At 45.2% G+C, this 21,913-nt stretch overlaps 1 protein-coding gene across 1 annotated transcript in view; it reads left to right on the top strand.

The window, feature by feature from the left end:
* The window catches only part of LOC311129575 (integrin alpha-M-like), an 83,225-nt gene extending 61,543 nt beyond the window's left edge, over nt 1-21,682 (top strand). The window contains exons 24-30 of the mRNA XM_084161915.1: nt 6,464-6,542; nt 6,631-6,729; nt 16,916-16,996; nt 17,624-17,734; nt 17,894-18,007; nt 18,333-18,443; nt 21,243-21,682. Of these exons, the coding sequence (XP_084018041.1) occupies nt 6,464-6,542; nt 6,631-6,729; nt 16,916-16,996; nt 17,624-17,734; nt 17,894-18,007; nt 18,333-18,443; nt 21,243-21,332 (685 nt within the window). The 3' untranslated portion in view covers nt 21,333-21,682. The remainder of the gene's footprint in view (nt 1-6,463; nt 6,543-6,630; nt 6,730-16,915; nt 16,997-17,623; nt 17,735-17,893; nt 18,008-18,332; nt 18,444-21,242) is intronic.
* The last annotated feature ends 231 nt before the right edge of the window (nt 21,683-21,913 follow it).

Below are 21,913 nucleotides of genomic sequence, written 5' to 3'. Positions count from 1 at the left end.
GCTGTTGTGAGCTCTGCGTAACCGTCCGTAATGCAGCAAGTCAACTAATATGATACAATGAGGTGCGCACTTGGATATTTCAACAACCGGTTGGTCGATTTTGACATGTGACCCCTCCATCGAAAGCTCTGGATCAGTAGAATTAAATGAGCACAGCCACTGGGATTGCATCATATATCCAGAAGATGGCAACAAAACAGTGCCTGTTGTGATTGAAACAAACTACTGACTTCATCTTCAAACACATTGTTGGCCATGTAAAACGATGGAAACTCATTGAAATCGACTCGGAATGAGAGAGCGACACTAGAGTATCTTTTCAAGTGGTTTTATTCGATCAGACACAACTTTTGGTAACAAAAACAACAAAGGTAAGATACGTTATCTGTCTACGAATATACGGGCATGCACGGTTTCAAAATACAGTACTGGTTTTGCTATATGCTTATATATTTGCTTGGAGTCTGAATATTATTTCATTTGGGCAACAACAGTTTAGCTAGTTTCACAGTTGAGACGGTTCTCGTTCCAGTAGTGTATAACATTCAGGTATTCACACGTTTAAAAACCGTACTACGTCATTGTTTGCGATTGCGGGAGGAGTACCCCGGATATGTGGAACCTTGTGATGAAGAGGTTAACAAAGACATAGGTACTCCTATATGCTTAATTTAGAGTTATTCATGTAACTTTAGTTGTTCTACAAACGTTGGGATTTATGTTTTGATTTTTTATACATTGTAAGGCTGCATGATACGACTCTAATGATGATTTGAAAAAAGTCGCTTGAAAAGGCATGAGCTCCTTCTTTCTTTTTGCAAAGGCAGTGTACACTTCATCAGTCTCTCATTCACAATTTAACAAGCACTTGATAATGCCTCGAATTTCCCAGCGGCACCCCCTTTTTGGGGCCTTAATGCACCCTAAGAAAATCCATGCCTTTTTACGGCCAGTTGAGCCCTTGGCCCGGAGTGCTGCGTTGTGCCCTTCTCCCTGAGTGCTGCGTGCCCCGAAGCACGTCTCACTCACATGGCTCTCCATCATGTGATCGGGTCTTTCTCACAGGCTGCAAGTGAAGACAGACACATCGGGGACGCAACTGTGCACGTCCTTATCCAATTCCGAGGTGCATATTGAAGATATTGGAAGAACTATCCACATTTACTTTTCGTCAGCGAACAAGATGAGTAGGCCTAACGAACAGCAAAAGCACTAGCCTATGTCAATCTACTATCCCCCATAGAACAAAAGTTGACATTCTATTCTGTGCAGTAAATAAATATTCCAAACATAGTCTGGGACAGTTGTGGGATGCAATAGATCCCAAATTAATACAACCACTAGCATCAAAAAACCTTTTTTACACAATGTGGCTGACGCAACATATCAGAACCGTTTAGCTTAAAATGTTGATAAACTATTAGGCTATTTTTTCACATTATAAGCACAGCGATGCGCACATGGCAGAAGGCTACAAGCTCGAATGTTCCATTAGCGGGAAAACACTAACATTATCAAAAGTGACCACAAATGTGATTATGCATGTAAGGCTTTTATTATAAAGGTGCATTTTTATGGTGTCACGATCGTTGAGAGATGGGTCAGACCAAGGTGCAGCGTGAAAAGCGTACATGTTTATTAATTAAATAAACATACAACAAAACAAGAAACAACGTAACGTGAAGTCCTCCGGCTATACACATACAAGCCTAAACGGAACAAGATCCCACAACTAAGGTAGGCAACCAGGCTACCTAAGTATGATCCCCAATCAGAGACAACGAGCGACAGCTGTCTCTGATTGGGAATCACACCCGGCCAAACATAGAAACACAACCTAATTCTACCACCTAGAAATACACTAACATAGATCTCAACAGAAAACTCACACCCTGACCCAACCAACGAGAGTTCTCTCGATCAGGGCGTGACAGTACCCCCCCCCCCCCCACCGGAGTGGAGCCGCTGACCGGAGCTGGATTTGGCACCGGTGGAGCGGACTACTCTGGCTCCGGAGTGGAACCACTGACCGGAGCTGGATTGGGAACCGGTGGAGCGGACTTCTCTGGCTCCGGAGTGGAGCCGCTGACTGGAGCGGGACTGGGCACCGGTGGAGCGGACTGCTCTGGCTCCGGAATGGAGCCGCTGACCGGAGCTGGACTGGGCACCGGTGGAGCGGACTATTCTGTCTCCGGAATGGAGCTGCTGACCTGAGCTGGACTGGGCACCGGTGGAGAAGACTGCTCTGACTCCGGAATGGAGTCGCTGACCGGAGCTGGACTGGGCACCGGTGGAGCGGACTGCTCTGGCTCTGTAGTGGAGCCGCTGAACGGAGCTGGACTGGGCACCGGTGGAGCGGACTGCTCTGACTCCGGAGTGGAGTAGCTGACCGGTGCTGGACCAGGCACCGGTGGAACACGCACCACTGCCTTGGTGCGAGGAGCAGGCACGGGCCGGGCCGGACTGGGGACACGCACCATTGATCTGGTGCGGGTAGCAGGTTCGGGGCTTACCGGGCTGGCGACACGCACCACTGGTTTGGTGCGGGGAGCAGGTACGGGCCGTACTGGACTGGATACACGCACCACTGGTTTGGTGCGAGGAGCAGGTACGGGGCATACCGGGCTGGTGACATGCACCACTGGTTTGGTGCGGGGAGCAGGTACGGGCCGGACTGGACTGGGAGCACGCACCACTAGCTTGGTGTGAAGCGCAGCCACAGGCCGTACCAGGCTGGATACACGCACCACTGGTTTGGTGCGAGGAGCAGGCACGGGCCGTGCCGGACTGGATACAGGCACTACTGGTTTGGTGCGGGGAGCTGGCACAACCCGTCCTGGCCGGATGCCCACTTTCGCACGGCACGTGCGGGCGCTGGCACAGGACGCACTGGGCTGTGAACGCGCACTGGCGACACAGTGCGTAGGACTGGCACAGGATATACTGGACCGTGGAGGCGCACTGGAGACCAGGAGCGTTGAGCCGGCACAACCCATCCTGGCTGGATGCCCACTTTCGCACGACACGTACGGAGCGCTGGCACAGGACGCACTGGGCTGTGAATGCGCACTAGCGACACAGTGCGTATCTCCGCATACCTAGGTTCCTCAATGAACAGGCCGCTCCACCGGTGCTCAGTCCAGCTCCGGTCAGCGGCTCCACTTCGGAGTCATAGCATTCCGCTCCATCGGGGTCCAGTCCAGCTCCGGTCAGCGGCTCCACTCCGGAGCCAGAGCAATCCGCTCCACCAGTGCCTGATCCAGCTCCGGTCAGCTGCTACACTCCGGAAACAGAGCAGTCCACTCCACCGGTGTCTAGTCCAGCTCCGGTCAGCGGCTCCACTCCGGAGCCAGAGCAGTCCGCTCCACCAGTGCCCAGTCCCACCGGTGCCCAGTGATAATACACTGCTCAAAAAAATAAAGGGAACACTTAAACAACACAATGTAACTCCAAGTCAATCACACTTCTGTGAAATCAAACTGTCCACTAAGGAAGCAACACTGATTGACAATAAATTTCACATGCTGTTGTGCAAATGGAATAGACAACAGGTGGAAATTATAGGCAATTAGCAAGACACCCCCAATAAAGAAGTGGTTCTACAGGTGGTGACCACAGACCACTTCTCAGTTCCTATGCTTCCTGGCTGATGTTTTGGTCACTTTTGAATGCTGGCGGTGCTTTCACTCTAGTGGTAGCATGAGACGGAGTCTACAACCCACACAAGTGGCTCAGGTAGTGCAGCTCATCCAGGATGGCACATCAATGCGAGCTGTGGCAAGAAGGTTTGCTGTGTCAGTCAGCGTAGTGTCCAGAGCATGGAGGCGCTACGAGGAGACAGGCCAGTACATCAGGAGACGTGGAGGAGGCCGTAGGAGGGCAACAACCCAGCAGCAGGACCGCTACCTCCGCCTTTGTGCAAGGAGGAGCAGGAGGAGCACTGCCAGAGCCCTGCAAAATGACCTCCAGCAGGCCACAAATGTGCATGTGTCTGCTCAAACGGTCAGAAACAGACTCCATGAGGGTGGTATGAGGGCCCGACGTCCACAGGTGGGGGTTGTGCTTACAGCCCAACACCGTGCAGAACGTTTGGCATTTGCCAGAGAACACCAAGATTGGCAAATTCGCCACTGGCGCCCTGTGCTCTTCACAGATGAAAGCAGGTTCACACTGAGCACATGTGACAGACGTGACAGAGTCTGGAGACGCCGTGGAGAACATTCTGCTCCCTGCAACATCCTCCAGCATGACCGGTTTGGCGGTGGGTCAGTCATGGTGTGGGGTGGCATTTATTTGGGGGGCCGCACAGCCCTCCATGTGCTCGCCAGAGGTAGCCTGACTGCCATTAGGTACCGAGATGAGATCCTCAGACCCCTTGTGAGACCATATGCTAGTGCGGTTGGCCCTGGGTTCCTCCTAATGCAAGACAATGCTAGACCTCATGTGGCTGGAGTGTGTCAGCAGTTCCTGCAAGAGGAAGGCATTGATGCTATGGACTGGCCCGCCCGTTCCCCAGACCTGAATCCAATTGAGCACATCTGGGACATCATGTCTCGCTCCATCCACCAACGCCACGTTGCACCACAGACTGTCCAGGAGTTGGCGGATGCTTAAGTCCAGGTCTGGGAGGAGATCCCTCAGGAGACCATCCGCCACCTCATCAGGAGCATGCCCAGGCGTTGTAGGGAGGTCATACAGGCACGTGGAGGCCACACACACTACTGAGCCTCATTTTGACTTGTTTTAAGGACATTACATCAAAGTTGGATCAGCCTGTAGTGTGGTTTTCCACTTTAATTTTGAGGGTGACTCCAAATCCAGACCTCCATGGGTTGATAAATTTGATTTCCATTGATAATTATTGTGTGATTTTGTTGTCAGCACATTCAACTATGTAAAGAAAAAAGTATTTAATAAGATTATTTCATTCATTCAGCTCTAGGATGTGTTGTTTAAGTGTTCCCTTTATTTTTTTGAGCAGTGTATATCATTCACAAATGGTAGGCTAATATAGTCACCCATCAGACTATTCTTGATTTAATCTTGTCTTTACATATACTAAATAATACATCTGTGACGTTTTTTGATTTAGAATGGACCATTATCATGAAAAAATAAATGTCATCTATGCACTGAAATAGCGAATGGAGGACGCTTTTCCCGTGGTTCATTTTCATGCCAGGCAGGTAGGCTATACTCCTGTTGTAACGATAAGCAATGTGCTTAATATTAGGAAAGTTAAGAAATAAATATAGTAGGCCTAGCCTATAGAAAGCTGATGGGATCCTCCTCTTTTTAATAGAGGCCATCATTCTGTTTTCTCGCGCAATTGCATAGCCTATATACAGTAAATATTGCACAACTTGAGCTCATGGGCTCTCATGAAGTGTTTAATTAGATTTCCGATTACATTTGCTTTGATGTCAGAGTGATTAGAGGGACAATAGAGTGCTGAGTACCAGGCAGTTAGCAAGTTTGGTAGGCTACTAATGACCATCAGCAGCATCAGAGCTTGGAGAAGCCTAATTACCGTGACTAAACGGTCACGTGGAATTTGACTGCCTTCATGATTTGTGACTGCCGGTGTGGCGGTAATACGGTCATCGCAACAGTCCTAATCAGACCAGAGAATCTTGTTTTTCTGAGAGTCCTTTAGGTGCCTTTTGGCAAACTCCAGGTGGGCTGTCATGTGCCTTTTACTGAGGAGTGGCTTCCGTCTGGCCACTCTACCATAAAGGCCTGATTGGTGGAGTGCTGCAGAGATGGTTGTCCTTCTGGAAGGTTCTCCCATCTCCACAGAGGAACTCTGGAGCTCTTTCAGTGACCATTGGGGTCTTGATCACCTCCCTGACCAAGGCCCTTCTCCCCCGATTGCTCAGTTTGGCCGGGCGGCCAGCTATAGGATGAATCTTGGTGTTTCCAAACATCTTCCATTTAAGAATAATGGAGGCCACTATGTTCTTGGGGACCTTCAATGCTGCAGCGATTTTATGGTACCCTTCCCCAGATCTGTGCCTCGACACAATCCTGTCTCGGAGCTCTACAGACAATTCCTTCGACCTCATGGCTTGGTTTTTGCTCAGACATGCACTGTCAACTGTGCGACCTTATATAGACAGGTGTGTGCCTTTCCAAATCATTCCCAATCAATTGAATTAACCACATGTGGACTCCAATCAAGTTGTGGAAACATCTCTTGGATGGTCAATGGAAACAGGATGCTCCTGAGCTCAATTTCGAGTCTCATAGCAATACTTATGCAAAATGTTCTAAAAACCTGTTTTTGCTTTGTCTTTATGGAGTATTGTGTGTAGATTTATGAGTCAAAGGCTGTAACGTAACAAAATATGGAAAAAGGGACGGGTTCTGAATACTTTCCGAATGCACTGTATATGACTCAGGGTTAACCTAGCCCAGCTATTCAGAATATTTGTCTCCACTAAATCTCCCTCCATTTATTTAGAAATGAGGATTCAACCAGGTACATTAATTTCACTGCCGGGAAAAATGATTTGCAGAAACATGTGAAACAATCCTTTGAGGTAAGGATAATATACATTATTTATGTGTCATTGACTTCATATGTCTGAATTGTGTAGCTTAAGTTAAAAATACCCCCTTCTTTCTCAGGTTGAAAATTATGACAGAAGCTTCAATCTTACTGTGATAATCAAGGTGCCAATGAAGCTTGGTGACAAAGACATCTGGGCTGATCCAAACGGTATACAGGTGAGAAAAGTGGAAACTATTTTTTGAATCACAACACCTTCCACCCTATGCTACTGATAGAAAAGAGGAGAATTGAAGCTTTCTGGTATTGTAAACTTAGTCTAATCTCTCAATATTAAGCAAACTACACCCTGATAAAATGGGAGTAAGCTGTGAACAGTGATATTGATGAGACATTTGCAGTCCTTCATTTAGCAAATTACATTGCGCAAGCAATAGTTTTTGTAGCTTAGTTAGAAAAATATATATATTTGGTTTAGCTGCCCAGTGTGCTAGCTGGCTCTAGGTTGTCTTAATATTCACTGTCTCAAACTTTGAAAATGCCTGGGATAGATGGATAAATATATGAAGAGTTTCATTCCAAAACACTATACATTCATTTTCAGAAATGTTGGTGAATTAGCTTTTATTGTTTAAAGAATTTATGAAAGAGATTGGTGTTTTTTTCCCCAACCTAATCATGCATGGGGTTATTAAATGATAGACATGTATTTGTTTGAAATCTATCACCAGATAGTTTCATTTCAGAGAGACAAATAATCATGTTTTGTTGCAAAATGCTATATATCCGCCTCACTTTCAGGGAAAAAAGTAGTATTGCTAGGTTTTACAGTCAAATGTATTTAATAATTACATTTTTAATAAAGAACAAGCAATCATTTCTGATGCAAATGTGAACATTTGGTAGTATAGTGTTTTGGAACTAAACTTCAAGGACAGGATATCAAGTTTCAAGTTTTAATGTCACAGGTACAGTGAAATGCCTTTCTTGCAAGCTCTAAAACCAACAATGCAGTAATCAATATCAATGTAGTACAAAAAATAACATAAGTTAAAACAAAAACACACAAGAAATAAAAATAAGAAATAAGAAGAACACGAGAAAGTAAGAAGCTACTGTATTTACAATATGCAGGGATACTGGAGTGATAGAGCTAGATATGTATAGGGGTAAGGTGACTAGGCATCAGGATATGTGATAAACAGAATAGCAGCAGCATATATGACGATTGTATGTGAGTTTGTGTGCATGTGTGTAGAGTGTGTGTGTGTGTGTGTGTGTGTGTGTGTGTGTGTGTGTGTGTGTGTGTGTGTGTGTGTGTGTGTGTGTGTGTGTGTGTGTGTGTGTGTGTGTGTGTGTGTGTGTGTGTGTGTGTGTGTGTGCGTGAATGTGTAGAGTCCTGTGAGCTTACAAAAATAAAAAATAAAATACAAGGGTCAACTCAGATAGCCCATGTAGCCATTTTGTCAACTTTTAAGCAGTCTTATGGCTTAAAGGAGCCTGTTGGTGTCAGACTTGATGTACCGGTACCGTTTGCCATGCGGAGGCAGAGAGAACAGTCTATGGCTTGGGTGGCTGGAGTCACCCTCTGTAGCGACATGCGATCTGTGGCGGTGCTGTTGCAATACCAAGCAGTGATGCAGACAGTCAAGATGCTCTCAATGTTGCAGCTGTAGAACCTTTTGAGGATTTGAGGGCCCATGCGAAACCTTTTCAACCTCCTGAGGGGGAAGATGTGCTGTCGCCCCATTCTCACGACTGTGAGCGTGGACCATTTTAAGTCCTTAGGCCTATATTCCGACCCGAGTTCAGTGTACCAGGTCAAACCTGGAGCCTGGCGCACGGTTCACGACAACTGGACCGTTGTCATACAGTTCCATGATTAGTGAGAATTAGGGTAGATTTTTTAAATCCTTGTTCAACCCCTATTGTACACTTTTTTCCACCTTCCAATATTTCATGGATTGAACTTGAATATGACAACTTGCAGGACGAATCAAATCATTGTATTTTTTATTCATCAATATACAGTATTACGTGTGTAAAGGCTCTCCAAACCATTTTTTAAAAAAAATATTCGTACATACTTTCCTAACCATAAAATGTGCCTTAATAATCTACTAGATTAGAGTATTTTTAAATCCACCAGTTGGTGCTGAAATGGAGGTGAATATGCATAGATGGCTTCCATTCATTGATCCCTATATTCTGAACCAGTTCTCTCTGTATTCTATTGAGTCTGTCGATAAAATTCTAAATAAAGTCACCGTATTTAAAGGAATGGCTTAAGATAAATGTACTGAAAACCCAATTGAATGAAAACACCACGAGAAAATCTGTTGGCCAGCAAGTGGGAGGGTTTTCAGCCATTTAATGACATTTATTCAGAGCGAGCAAGGTAGCCACACCTGCAGAGCGCATTACGCGACTAAATAAGGTACAGTTGAAGTCGGAAGTTTACATACACTTAGGTTGGAGTCATTAAAACCCGTTTTTCAACCACTTCACAAATTTCTTGTTAACAAACTATACTTTTGGCATGCCTGTTAGGACATCTACTGTCTGCATGACACAAGTAATTTTTCCAACAATTGTTTATAGACAGATTATTTCACTTATAATTCACTGTATCACAATTCCAGTGGGTCAGAAGTTTACATACACTAAGTTGACTGTGCCTTTAAACAGCTTGGAAAATTCCAGAAAATGATGTCATGGCTTTAGAAGCTTCTGATAGGCTAATTGACATAATTTGAGTCAATTGGAGGTGTACCTGTGGATGTATTTCAAGGCCTACCTTCAAACGCAGTGCCTCTTTGCTTGACATCATGGGAAAATCAAAATAAATCAGCCAAGACCTCGGAAAAAAATTGCAGACCTCCACAAGTCTGGTTCATCCTTGGGAGCAATTTCCAAACACCTGAAGGTACCACGTTCATCTGTACAAACAATAGTATGCAAGTATAAACACCATGGGACCATGCAGCCGTCATACTGCTCAGGAAGGAGAAGTGTTCTGTCTCCTAGAGATGAACGTACTTTGGTATGAAAAATACAAATAAATCCCAGAACAACAGCAAAGGACCTTGTGAAGATGCTGGAGGAAATAGGTACAAAAGTATCTATATCCACAGTAAAACGAGTCCTATATCGACATAACCTGAAAGGCCGCTCAGCAAGGAAGAAGCCACTAATCCAAAACCGCCATAAAAAAACCAGACTACGGTTTGCAACTGCACATGGGGACAAAGACCATACTTTTTGGAGAAATGTCCTCTGGTCTGATGAAACAAAAATAGAACTGTTTGGCAATAATGACCATCGTTATGTTTTGAGGATAAAGGGGGTCGCTTGCATGCCGAAGAACCATCCTAATCGTGAAGCATGGGGGTGGTAGCATCACGCTGTGGGGGTGCTTTGCTGCAGGAGGGACTGGTGCACCTCACAAAATAGATGGCATCATGAGGAAGGAAAATGATGTGGATATATTGAAGCAACATCTCAAGACATCAGTCAGGAAGTTAAAGCTTGGTCGCAAATGGGTCTTCCAAATGGACACTGACCCCAAGCATACTTCCAATGTTGTGGCAAAATGTCTTAAGGAAAACAAAGTCAAGGTATTGGAGTGGCCATCACAAAGCCCTGACCTCAATCCTATAGAAAATCTGTCGGCAGAACTGAAAATGCGTGTGCGAGCAAGGAGGCCTACAAACCTGACTCAGTTACATCAGCTCTGTCAGGAGGATGAGCCAAAATTCACCCAACTTATTGTGGGAAGCTTGTGGAAGGCTCCCCGAAACGTTTGACCCAAGTTAAACAATTTAAAAGCAATGCTACGAAATACTAATTGAGTGTATGTAAACTTCTGACCCACTGGGAATGTGATGAAAGAAATAACATCTGAAATAAATCATTCTCTCTACTATTATTCTGACATTTCACATTCTTAAAATAAAGTGGTGATCCTAACTGACCTAAGACAGGGAATTTTTACTAGGATTAAATGTCGGGAATTGTGAAAAACTGAGTTTAAATGTATTTGGCTAAGGTGTATGTAAACTTCCGACTTCAACTGTAAGTCTGAATACCAAATACTGAGAATTGCATAGGAAAGGCATAAATTCCTAACTCGGCATCGGTCCCATTGTGATTTGGACGCCGAGGAACTTGAAGCTCTCGAGTATTTCTCCAGCATCAGGCCGGAGCCCGGGTGCGGGAGAAGGTATCCGTCCTCGTTTCCTGCCTTTGTGGGAGAGCCCTGGAGTGGGCCAACGCGGTATGGAACGAGGGAGGTACCACGTTGGAGAACTACAGGGAGTTTGCTCGCTTCTTTCGGGCCATTTTTGATCACCCGCCTGAGGGTCGAGAGGCGGGTGAACGACTGGTTCATCTAAGGCAGGGGACGAGGACCGCTCAGGACTACGCGCTGGCATTCCGGACGCTGGCAGCGGGGTCTGGGTGGAACGAGCGGGCCCTGATAGACCATTTCCGGTGCCACCTAAGGGAGGACGTCCGACAGGAGCTAGCCTGCCGGGATGCCACGCTATCGTTCTCCCAACTGGTGGACATGGCCATCCAGCTGGACAATCTGCTAGCAGCCAGAGGACGTCCTGGTAGGGGTCTGCCCGTTCACACTCCGGACGACTCTGACCCCGAGCAGATGGAGCTGGGGGGAGCCGCCGGTCGAGAGAGCGCAGGAGGACAGTGACAGTGCCACTCTGGTGGCACGAAGGGACAATCCACCTCACGTCGCAGTCAACATCCTTTTGGGTCTGGAGGTGGTAGGCAGGGTACTCACGCATCACCCCAAGTAACGAACACCCAAACGTGTTCAGAGCCCTTTGTGGCGCACTGTACTTTATCTATCTCCTTTCCAGAACACTTGGTAGGTTCCCAGTGTAAGGCGCTAGTCGATTCAGGCGCAGCTGGGAATTTTATGGACAGGGCATTTGCACACTGTCAAGGCATTTCATTGGTTCTAACCTAACCATTCCACTCCCCATCAGAGCACTAGATAGTCGACCATTAGGGTCCTGCTTGGTTAAGGAAGTTACTGTACCAGTCACCATGATTACGCAGGAGACACATGTTGAGCAGATCACCTTTATGATTATTGAGTCTCCTGCTTACCCTGTAGTCTTGGGTATCCCCTTCACAACCCCAATTTCTCATGGCCGCAGAGGGTTCTGACGGGGTGGTCGCTTGAGTGTCCAGGTAGGTGTCTAGGTGTTTCCCTTGGTGCGACCACGGTGGAAAGTCCAGACGGTACCCCCACCGTGCGCATTCCCCCCCGAATACCATGATCTGGCGCTCGCGTTTTCCAAGACGCAAGCGACTAAATTACCACGGGAGGGGGAGTGCGCGATAAACCTTCGGGTAGACGCTGTACCTCCCAGGAGTCATGTGCATCCCCTGTCGCAGGCTGAAACAGAGGCTATGGAAATATAGGTCACCTAGTCCCTGCGCCAGGGGTATATACGTCCCTCCACTTCACCTGACTCCTCGAGTTTCTTCTTTGTGAAGAAGAAAGATGGCGGTTTACTCACGTGCATTGATTATCGACCACTGAATAATGTGACGGTACGATTTAGTTATCATCTTCCCCTCATTCCTTCAGTGATTGAGTCAATGCATGGGGCCCGTTTTTTTACCAAATTAGACCTCAGGAGTGCCTACAACCTGGTGCGTATTCGGGAAGGGGATGAGTGGAAAACAGCATTCAGCACAACCTCGGGGCATTATGAATACCTGGTGATGCCCTACGGTTTGATGAATGCTCCATCCGTTTTCCAGTCCTTTGTGAACAAGGTGTTTCGGGACATGCTTGGTCGTGGTGTGGTGGTCTACATCGATGACATCCTGGTGTATTCCGCTACGCGCGCCGAGCATGTGTCCCTGGTTCGCAAAGTACTGGTCCGAGCAGTCAATCTCCTTCCTCGGATATCGCATTCCCACCACAGGTGTGGAGATGGAGGGAGACCGCATTGCAGCCGTGCGTAATTGGCCGACTCCAACCACAGTTAAGGAGGTGCAGCGCTTCCTTGGCTTTGCCAACTACTATCAAAGGTTTATTCGGGGTTTTGTCAAGATCGTAGCTCCCATTACCTCCTTGTTGAAGGGTGGGCCGTCCCGGCACCGCTGGTCTGCTGAGGCTGATTTGGCATTCAGTAGATTGCGGGGTCTGTTCACCTCCGCCCCGGTACTGGCTCACCCCGATCCATCACTACTGTTCGTAGTGGAGGTGGATGCGTCCGAGGTAGGGATAGGAGCTGTCTTATCCCAATGCTCGGGCACGCCACCCAAGCTCCGCCCCTGTGCCTTCTTTTCTAAGAAGCTCAGCTCGGCGGAGCAGAACTACGGCGTTGGTGATCGGGAGCTGTTGGCTGTTGTCCGAGCTTTGACGGTGTTGAGACATTGGCTCGAAGGGGCGAAACACCCTTTCCTCGTCTGGACAGACCACCATAACCTGGAGTACATTCGGGCAGCAAAGAGGCTGAATCCTCGCCAGGCCAGGTGGGCCCTCTTCTTCACACGGTTTGATTTCACACTCTCATACATTCCGGGTACGAAGAACGTCTCGGCTGTATGACACAGAGGAGAGGCCCAGAGACAACAACCCCATACTCCCGGCCTCATGCATTGTGGCGCCAGTAGTATGGGCGATGGACGCAGACATTACGCACAGATCCATCTCCACCGCAGTGTCCAGCTGGGCTGCAGTACGTGCCTGCGCTTATCCGTGATCGTCTGATCTACTGGGCACACACGTCACCCTCCTCTGGTCATCCAGGTATCGGTCGTGAAATGCGCTTTCTGACCAAGAAGTACTGGTGGCCTACCTTGGCGAAGGATGTGAGGGTGTATGTTTCCTCATGCTCAGTGTGCGCCCAGAGTAAGGCACCTAGGCACCTCCCAGCGGGTAAGCTACAACCTTTACCAGTTCCACAAAGACCATGGTCTCACCTGAGTATTGATTTTCTCACTGATCTTCCCCCCTCCCAAGGTAACACCACGATCCTGGTCGTTGTGGACCGCTTGTCAAAGTCCTGCCACCTCCTTCCTCTGCCCGGTCTCCCCACAGCCCTACAAACTGCGGAGGCTCTGTTTACTCACGTCTTCCAGCACTATGGGGTACCAGAGGATATAGTGTCCGACTGAGGTCCCCAGTTCACGTCTAGAGTCTGGAAGGCGTTCATGGAACGTCTGGGGGTCTCGGTCAGCCTGACCTCTGGTTTTCACCTCGAGAGCAATGGGCAGGTGGAAAGGGTGAATCAAGATGTGGGTAGGTTCCTGCAGACCTACTGTCAGGACCGGCCTGTGGAGTGGTCGTTGTTCCTGCCATGGGCAGAATATGCTCAGAACTCTCTCCGCCACTCCTCCACTAACCTAACCCCCTTCCAATGTGTTTTGAGTTACCAACCGGTCCTGGCACCATGGCACCAGAGCCAGACCGAGGCTCCCGCAGTGGATGACTGGTTTCGGCGCGAGAAGGAGACTTGGGATGCTGCCCACGTTCGCCTCCAGTCTGTCGTCAGAAGGCCAACGCTGACCGCCACCGCAGGGAGGCCCCGGTGTTCCTACCGGGGGATCGGGTCTGGCTCTCGACCCGGAATCTGCCCCTCCACCTGCCCTGCCAGAAGCTGAGCCCGCGGTTTGTGGGGCCGTTTAAAGTCCTGAGGAGAATAAACGAGGTGACATACAGGTTGTTACTCCCCCTGATTACCGTATTAACCCCTCGTTTCATGTGTCTCTCCTCAGGCCGGTGGTAGCTGGTCCGCACCAGGAGTCTGAGGTACGGGAGGTTCCTCCACCTCCTCTGGACATTGTGGGGGCTCCGGCGTACTCGGTCCGTTCCATTCTGGATTCGAGGCGTCGGGTGGGGGGCCTTCAGTATCTCGTGGAGTGGGAGGGGTACGGTCCGGAGGAACGGTGCTGGGTCCCAAGGCGGGACATCCTCGATTCCTCCCTGTTGAGGGATTTCCACCGTCGCCATCCGACTCGCCCTGCTCCACGTCCTTCTGGCCGTCCCCGAGGCCGGGGTCGTCGCACTGCTGGAGCCGCGCGTCAGGGGGGGCTATTGTAATGACTTCCGCCGAGGCTGCTCCCCCTCCTGGTTCGGGCAGGCTTCGGCGTTCGTCGTCACCGGAGTACTAGCTACTGCTGATCCCATTCTCATCACTCCACTTGTCATGTCTTGTCAATCATACACACCTGGTGCTCATTCCCCTAATTAGTATGTGTATAAGTGTTCCCTCTGTTCCCCTTGTCTTTGTGAGTGATTGTTTTGTTGTGAGAGCGTGTAGCTCGGTTGAGCTACATTTCACTGTGTTATTTGCCAAGGTGGATGTTTTCCCTTGTACAGTGTCGTTTGAAGCTTGGGGCGTTTGATTTATGCAAATAACTTAAACTCTGGTCTTTGGTATTTTACCTCCTGCGCACCTTCTTTCACACCTCATCACATCAGCTTAAGACGTGTGGCGATTACAGACTGGATAGTTTGAAGATGACCATGAATATGCCTGCCAGCTGTTCTGCACATGCTCTACAAACGTGCCCTGGAATACCATCCAGCCTTGTGAGTCATGACCTGATTAAATACCTTACTCACGGCGGCCTTAGAGTACCAGATCACCCAGTCCTCTTGGATGGTGGGGGCCCTCATGCACGGCATGGTGTTGTTACTGTCGAAACGTGCATAAAATGCATTGAGTTCGTCTGGTAGAGAGGCATCGTTGGGCAGATCACGGCTGGGTCTTTGTATTCCATAATGGACTGTAGCAGCTGCCACATTTGTTGGGCATCTGAGCCTGTGTAATATGATTCCACCTTTTTCCTATATTGTCATTTTGCTCGTTTGATGACTCTGCGGAGGTCGTAGTGGGACATCTTTTACTTGTTCCTGTCCTCAGGCGTAGCCTCAGGTTTGTCTGTGATAGCCCTGTGTGCGGTAGCTCTGTCCTTTATTTTAGCGAAAAACCTCTGTGTTAATCCAGGGCTTTTGATTGGGGATGCAGCGAACCTTCACTGTTGGGAAAACTTCGCCGATGTATTTCCCAATGAAGCCGGTGACGGAGGTGGTTAGCTCGTCGACGTTATCAGCGGAGTCTCTGAACATTTTCCAATCAGTGCTAACAAAGCAGTTCTGTAGCATAATCTCTGATTCTGATGACCATTGCTCAACGGAGTGAGTCACAGGTACTTCCTGTTTGAGCTTCTGCTTGTAAACAGGAAGCAGGAGTACGGAGTCATGATCTGATTTGCCGAATGGGGAATGAGGGAGGGCCTTGTATGCTTTCTTGTGAGTAGAGGAACAGTGAATCTAGGACTTTATCGCCCCTAGTGGCGAAAGAGACGTGTTGATGGAAGTTGGGCATCCTGTGTCTTAATGACGCAGAATTAAAATATACATAGAACAAAAATATAAACGCAATATGCAACAATTTCTAAGAGGAAATCAGTCAATTGAAATCAATTCATTAGGCCCTAATCTATGGATTTCACATGAATGGGAATACAGATATGCATCTGTTGGTCACAGATATATTTTTTTTAATGTAGGTGCGTGGATCAGAAAACCAGTCAGTATCTGGTATGACCACCATTAGCCTCATGCAGAGCGACAGATCTCCTTCACATAGAGGTGATCAGGCTGTTGATTGTTGCCTGTGGAATGTTGTCCCACTCCTCTTCAATGGCTGTGCGAAGTTGCTGGATATTGGCGGGAACTGGAACACTCTGTCGTACACGTCGATCCAGAGCATCCCTAACATGCTCAATGAGTGACATTTCTGGTGAGGATGCAGCCATGGAAGAACTGGGAAATATTCAGCTTCCAGGAATTGTGTACAGATTCTTGCAACATGGGGCCGTGCATTATCATACTAAAACATGAGGTAATGGCGACGGATGAATGGCACGACAATGGGTCTTAGGATCTCGTCACAGTATATCTGCATTAAAATTGACATCGATAAAATGCAGTTGTGTTCGTTGTCTGTAGCTTATGCCTGCCCATACCTTAACCCCACTGCCACCATCGGGCACTCTGTTCACAACATTGACATCAGCAAACCGCTCGCCCACACGACGCAATACATGCTGTCTGCCATCTGCCCGCTACAGTTGAAACCGGGATTCATCCATGAAGAGCACACTTTTTGCTTTTTTTGCATATGTAACATTTCTGGGATCTTTTATTTCAGCTCATGAAACATGAGCACACTTCACATGTTGTGTTTATATTTTTGTTCAGTGTATAAATACATTAGAAATGATAAATGCACAAATAGCACAAATATAAAGTAAAGTAAGCAACATGTTCAATCCGAAGAAATAAAGTGGATATTGCAGGTTTTATTTTAGTTTTGTGTTGTTCGGAATTGACAGGAAACTTTTGTGTTACAGATTCAAGGTTGTCAAAGAGTCAAGGATGAGGAACCCACTGCCACAGAGTTTGTGGACAAGCTGCAGAAAAATCCTGTTGTGGTGAATACTGCTAGCCCATTTCTGTTTTATAATGCCATCCACTTCTATTTCCTTTGAAATAATATTTCTCAACAACTTCCTGGTATTGCAGTTACACCAACTTGCCTTGAGTGTCACGAACAGTAGTAATGACAGGTTTTCTGCTAATAGATTGTTTATTTAATTACATGTCTCAACACATAATCTAATGTGAAAATATGTATTCTAGAATTCTTTACATGTTGAAGCCAAGTGTTGTTACGGGTGTTGTTACAGATTCGCTGTGTCTAGAAATGCTGTTAAATGTAAACAGAATTACATTTAGGTAGTTGCCTGATTCTGTATAAAGGCAAACGTAAGAAAAGGTATTCACACCTCCTTATAATTATGTTTTTGTGGCTTTTAAAATGTATAATTTGGTTTACACTTTATAACTTTCATGAATATCCCATTATGTTCATAAATGAGTATGAATGCTTTATAAATGACAATGGATGTTATAAATGCTTAAGAACTATAATGCATATATAAATAGTTGTAATGCTTATTCATGGGTTAACAGTAAATAATGTATTCTATTATATTAATGTGTTAGATTGTTATTAGTTCAAAAGTGATCACAATCAATTTATCTTCCCCATCCCACAGGACTGCTCTGTCGCAAATTGTGGGGTGTTCATGTGCAATAGCTTCATCAGAAATTTGTATCGTAACTCTTACAATATCACTGGTAACCTCAGCTCTGGATGGATAGAACAGGTAATAAATGAAAGGATGGGGGTATGGATAATTGTATACAGTATTTTACCCCCCCCCCCCCCCCCCCCCCCCACACACACACACACACACTGCTAACAGTGCTAATTTACAGTACATATCTCTCTACTAATCTTTCTCACTCTTTCTCTCTGCTCTCAGATTGGTCTTGAGTCTGCCCAGTTCATCTTGGTCAGCAGTGCCACTCTAGATTACGACAGAAACCAATACATCTATTATTCTTCGGACTCCAAAAATAACCCACCTGTACAAAAGGTAGCCTTTTAGATGTTATCTCCCCATACCTCCCATCAGGGTTGGGGTCAATTCGAATTGAAATCAGTCAATTGAATTTAAAATCCAAATATGGAAAAACGTTTGGCATAAATAGCTTCTCCTTTTCAGCTTATTGCAAATTAATGAAAAATTGTATTAAAATGTTTTATTTATTGAATTGGAATTTCAGTTTACTTCCTGAAATGACTGCCTTCTATTCGAATTGACTCCAACCCTTATTACATTTACATTTACGTCATATGCCCAGTAAGATTGTTAACTTAATTTAGCTTCAGTTGAAATTGCATGCATTTGTCATCCGCAGATTGAAACTCAGGTGGAGGTGTATTCTGAGGTTGACTTCACAAAGGGGATCATTGGGGGTGTTGTGGGAGGTCTGCTGCTGTTAGCTTTGATCACAGCTGGGCTTTATAAGGTAATATTAATTACATATTTGGTATAATCAATTTCACTTACTTATGTTAAATATCTATACTCAAAGGTTTTAATTAACAGCACCATTTTTTATTAAGTAGTTCTAAAACCAGGGTAGTTTTCATATCCATGTAATGTACCATGTACAGCATACAGTGCCTTCAGAAAGTATTCATACCCCTTGACTTATTCCACATTTTGTTGTGTTACTGCCTGAATTCAAAATGGATTAAATAAATAAAAATCTCACCCATCTACACACAATACCCCATAAGTGCAAACATGTTTTTAGATTTTTTTGCAAATGTAATGAAAATGAAATACAGAAATATATAATTTACTTAAGTATTCACACCCCTGAGTCAATACTTTGTAGAAGCACCTTTGGCAGCGATTACAGCTGTGTCTTTCTGGGTACGTCTCTAAGAGTTTTCCACACCTGGATTGTGCAACCTTTGCCCATTATTATTTTTCAAGCTCTGTCAAATTGGTTGTTGATCATTGCTAGACAACCATTTATAGGTCTTGCCATAGATTTACAAGTAGATTTAAGTCAAAACTGAAACTCGGCCACTCAGGAACATTTACTGTCTTCTTACTAAGCAACTCGTGTAGATTTGGCCTTGTGTTTTAGGTTATTGTCCTGCTGAAAGGTGAAGTTATCTCCCAGTGTCTGGTGGAAAGCAGCCTGAACCAGATTTCCTCTAGGACTTTGCCTGTGCTTAGCTCCATTCCGTTTATTTTTTATCCTGAAAAAATCCTCAGTCCTTAATGATTACAAGCATACCCATAACATGATGCAGCCACCACTATGCATGAAAATATCTGGAGTGGTACTCAGTAATGTGTTGTATTGGATTTGCCCTAAACATAACACTTTGTATTCAGGACAACAAGTTAATTGCTTTGCCAAATGCATGTACAGGCTTTCTTCTTTTCACTCTGTCATTTAGGCTAGTATTGTGGAGTAACTACAATGTTGTTGACCCATCCTCAGTTTTCTCCTATCACAGCCATTAAACTCTGTAACTGTTTTAAAGTCACCATTGGCCTCATGGTGAAATCCCTGAGTGGTTTTCTTCATTCCTGGGTGCATTGATACACCATCCAAAGTGTAATTAATAACTTCACCATGCTCAAAGGGATATTCAATGTCTGCTTTTTTATGTTCACCCATCTACCAATAGGTGCCCTTCTTTGTGAGGCATTGGAACACCTCCCTGGTCTTTGTGGTTGAATCTGTGCTTGAAATTCAATGTTTGACTGAGGGACCTTACAGATAATTGTATATGTGGGGTACAGAGATGAGGTAGTCATGACTACCTCAAAAATCATGTTAAACAATGGTATTGCACACAGAGTGAGTCCATGCAACTTATTATGTGACTTGTGAAGCACATTTTTACTCCTGAACGTATTTAGCTTGCCACAACAAAGGGGTTGAATACGTATTGACTCAAGACATTTCAGCTTTTCATTTTTTATTAATTTGTTTAAAAAATTGAAAAACATAATTCCACTTTGACATTATGGGGTATTGTGTGTAGGCCAGTGACAATGTAATACATGTTTTATTCAGGCTGTAACACAACAAAATGTGGAAAAAGTCAATGGGTGTGAATACTTTCTGAAGGCACAGTATATAGTAGAGTCCTGCACAAGTCAGTTCTTTGGAGCCGCACCCGCCCCACGCCTGCCACATCAATTGCAATACCCACCCGACACCAGAACAGATTGTTCTCCACGAACTGACCCACCTGCATTAAATCGTTCCCGAGAGCTGATCTGTGAACCCGCCAAATTACATCAATTTATTTAATATTTTTTTGGAGTCCAGACAGTAGGCCTATTTATTTTCCTAATTTGTCTGCATGTCTAATTAACAGTTGGATAAAGGAAACCATGCCATGAATGATATATTTTTATTTTCACAATGTGGCACATTGATAACTCAAATCGCTTTGAAAAATAGCCTCTTATATAGTGAAAGGCTTAGCTGCTCTATCCAGCATATCTCCTCCTCATCAAATATCAGAGACACCGGCCAGCCAGCAACACGAAGAGCGTCACTGTTTTTGTTTTTATGTTGCGTTATCGTCGTCCTGTCCTCTGTTAGTTGTGTTACCAAGTTCAGCCTAGTAGCTAGGTCTACTAACCTACTATATTTATGTTATTTATTTATTTATTTATTTTCTGAACAATTCTAAAAAGCCGTTCACTTGTGGGGAAAATAAAGTTATTCAGTCTATAACAACGCAAAACCTTTGCATGCAATATTGTTTTGATGATCAAATAATTTAATTGAAACTTAAATAAAGATGGCTAGCGTATGGTGAATGAAAGTTTCAGTTGCGAAAGCCTCTGCACGTGTACAAATTAGAATGTTTCAGCACCAATATAGGACAGTTCCCTACTCCACATTGTCTCACTGCGTGGCTTGGTCTGTCTGCCTCACCACTCACAGAATGAAATGTGCAACACAATACAACAAGATGCTTGGTTTTGTAAAAAAATTAAATGTAGTAGCATGATACACAACGTTTCTAACAAGCATATTGTTGTATTGAGAGTCGACCCACGGGTTCAAGGAATGTTTTAATTTCACTGCCAGCTGATTTTTTTTGGGTCAACTGCAGGGAATCGTGGTTACCCGGCCCGATACAGGAATCAAATATATAGTACACATTCTTATACCCTTACTATGTAATACATTTGCCAACAAACTCAGCAAACTGTTAAATATCGCAATTGAATATTGGTTTTGTCTACATCTCTCTCTACACCTGTCTCTTTCTCTCAGGCTGGGTTTTTCAACAGCCAGTACAAGCAGATGATGGAGGATGCATCAAAAGAACCAGGGGATGATGGAGAAGCTGCCTTGCCTGAATAACAACAAACAATTGGACTTGCTCACTGAATGCGTACAAATATTAAAGGGGAAGTTCAGGATTTTACAACTTCATGTCACCGAAAAAGTAGTCTATGGGTCAGGAGAAACTGTAATCCATGGTTCGGTTTTCTTTAAATCTACTACTTCAGCTAACTTGAGCCACTGCTAGCAAAACAACAATGGTAGTGATAGATTCAATCGTGCAATTCAAAAATTTTATCGGCCAAAAATGACAATGCACCTCCTCTGTGTGGCTCCCTTTCCCATGCACATAACTAGTTAAGACCTAGTTATTCATTTGCTCCACAAATTATTCTCATAAAACAATAATATTTACATTTCTCCTTCACAAAAAAAAAGATAACATATGGCCAAGATAACATACAACTTTATTTACATATGCATGGTTAATACAATTATTTTCTATATGTGTAATATTATAATATTTATAATATCCATTACCTAAATATATAATAGGGCTGGAATGAATAATTATTTCAAGAAAACATATTTTCAGAAAGTGTGAAGGAATAAAATAATACAATTATATTTCAAACACCTCATTTGTTTTACAAAACCCA

Source organism: Coregonus lavaretus (assembly GCF_964263955.1).
Source record: "Coregonus lavaretus genome assembly, chromosome: 1".
NCBI classification, from domain to species: Eukaryota; Metazoa; Chordata; class Actinopteri; order Salmoniformes; family Salmonidae; genus Coregonus; species Coregonus lavaretus.
Note: the sequence above shows the minus strand (reverse complement) of the source record. Positions and strands in the feature narration are given on the sequence as shown.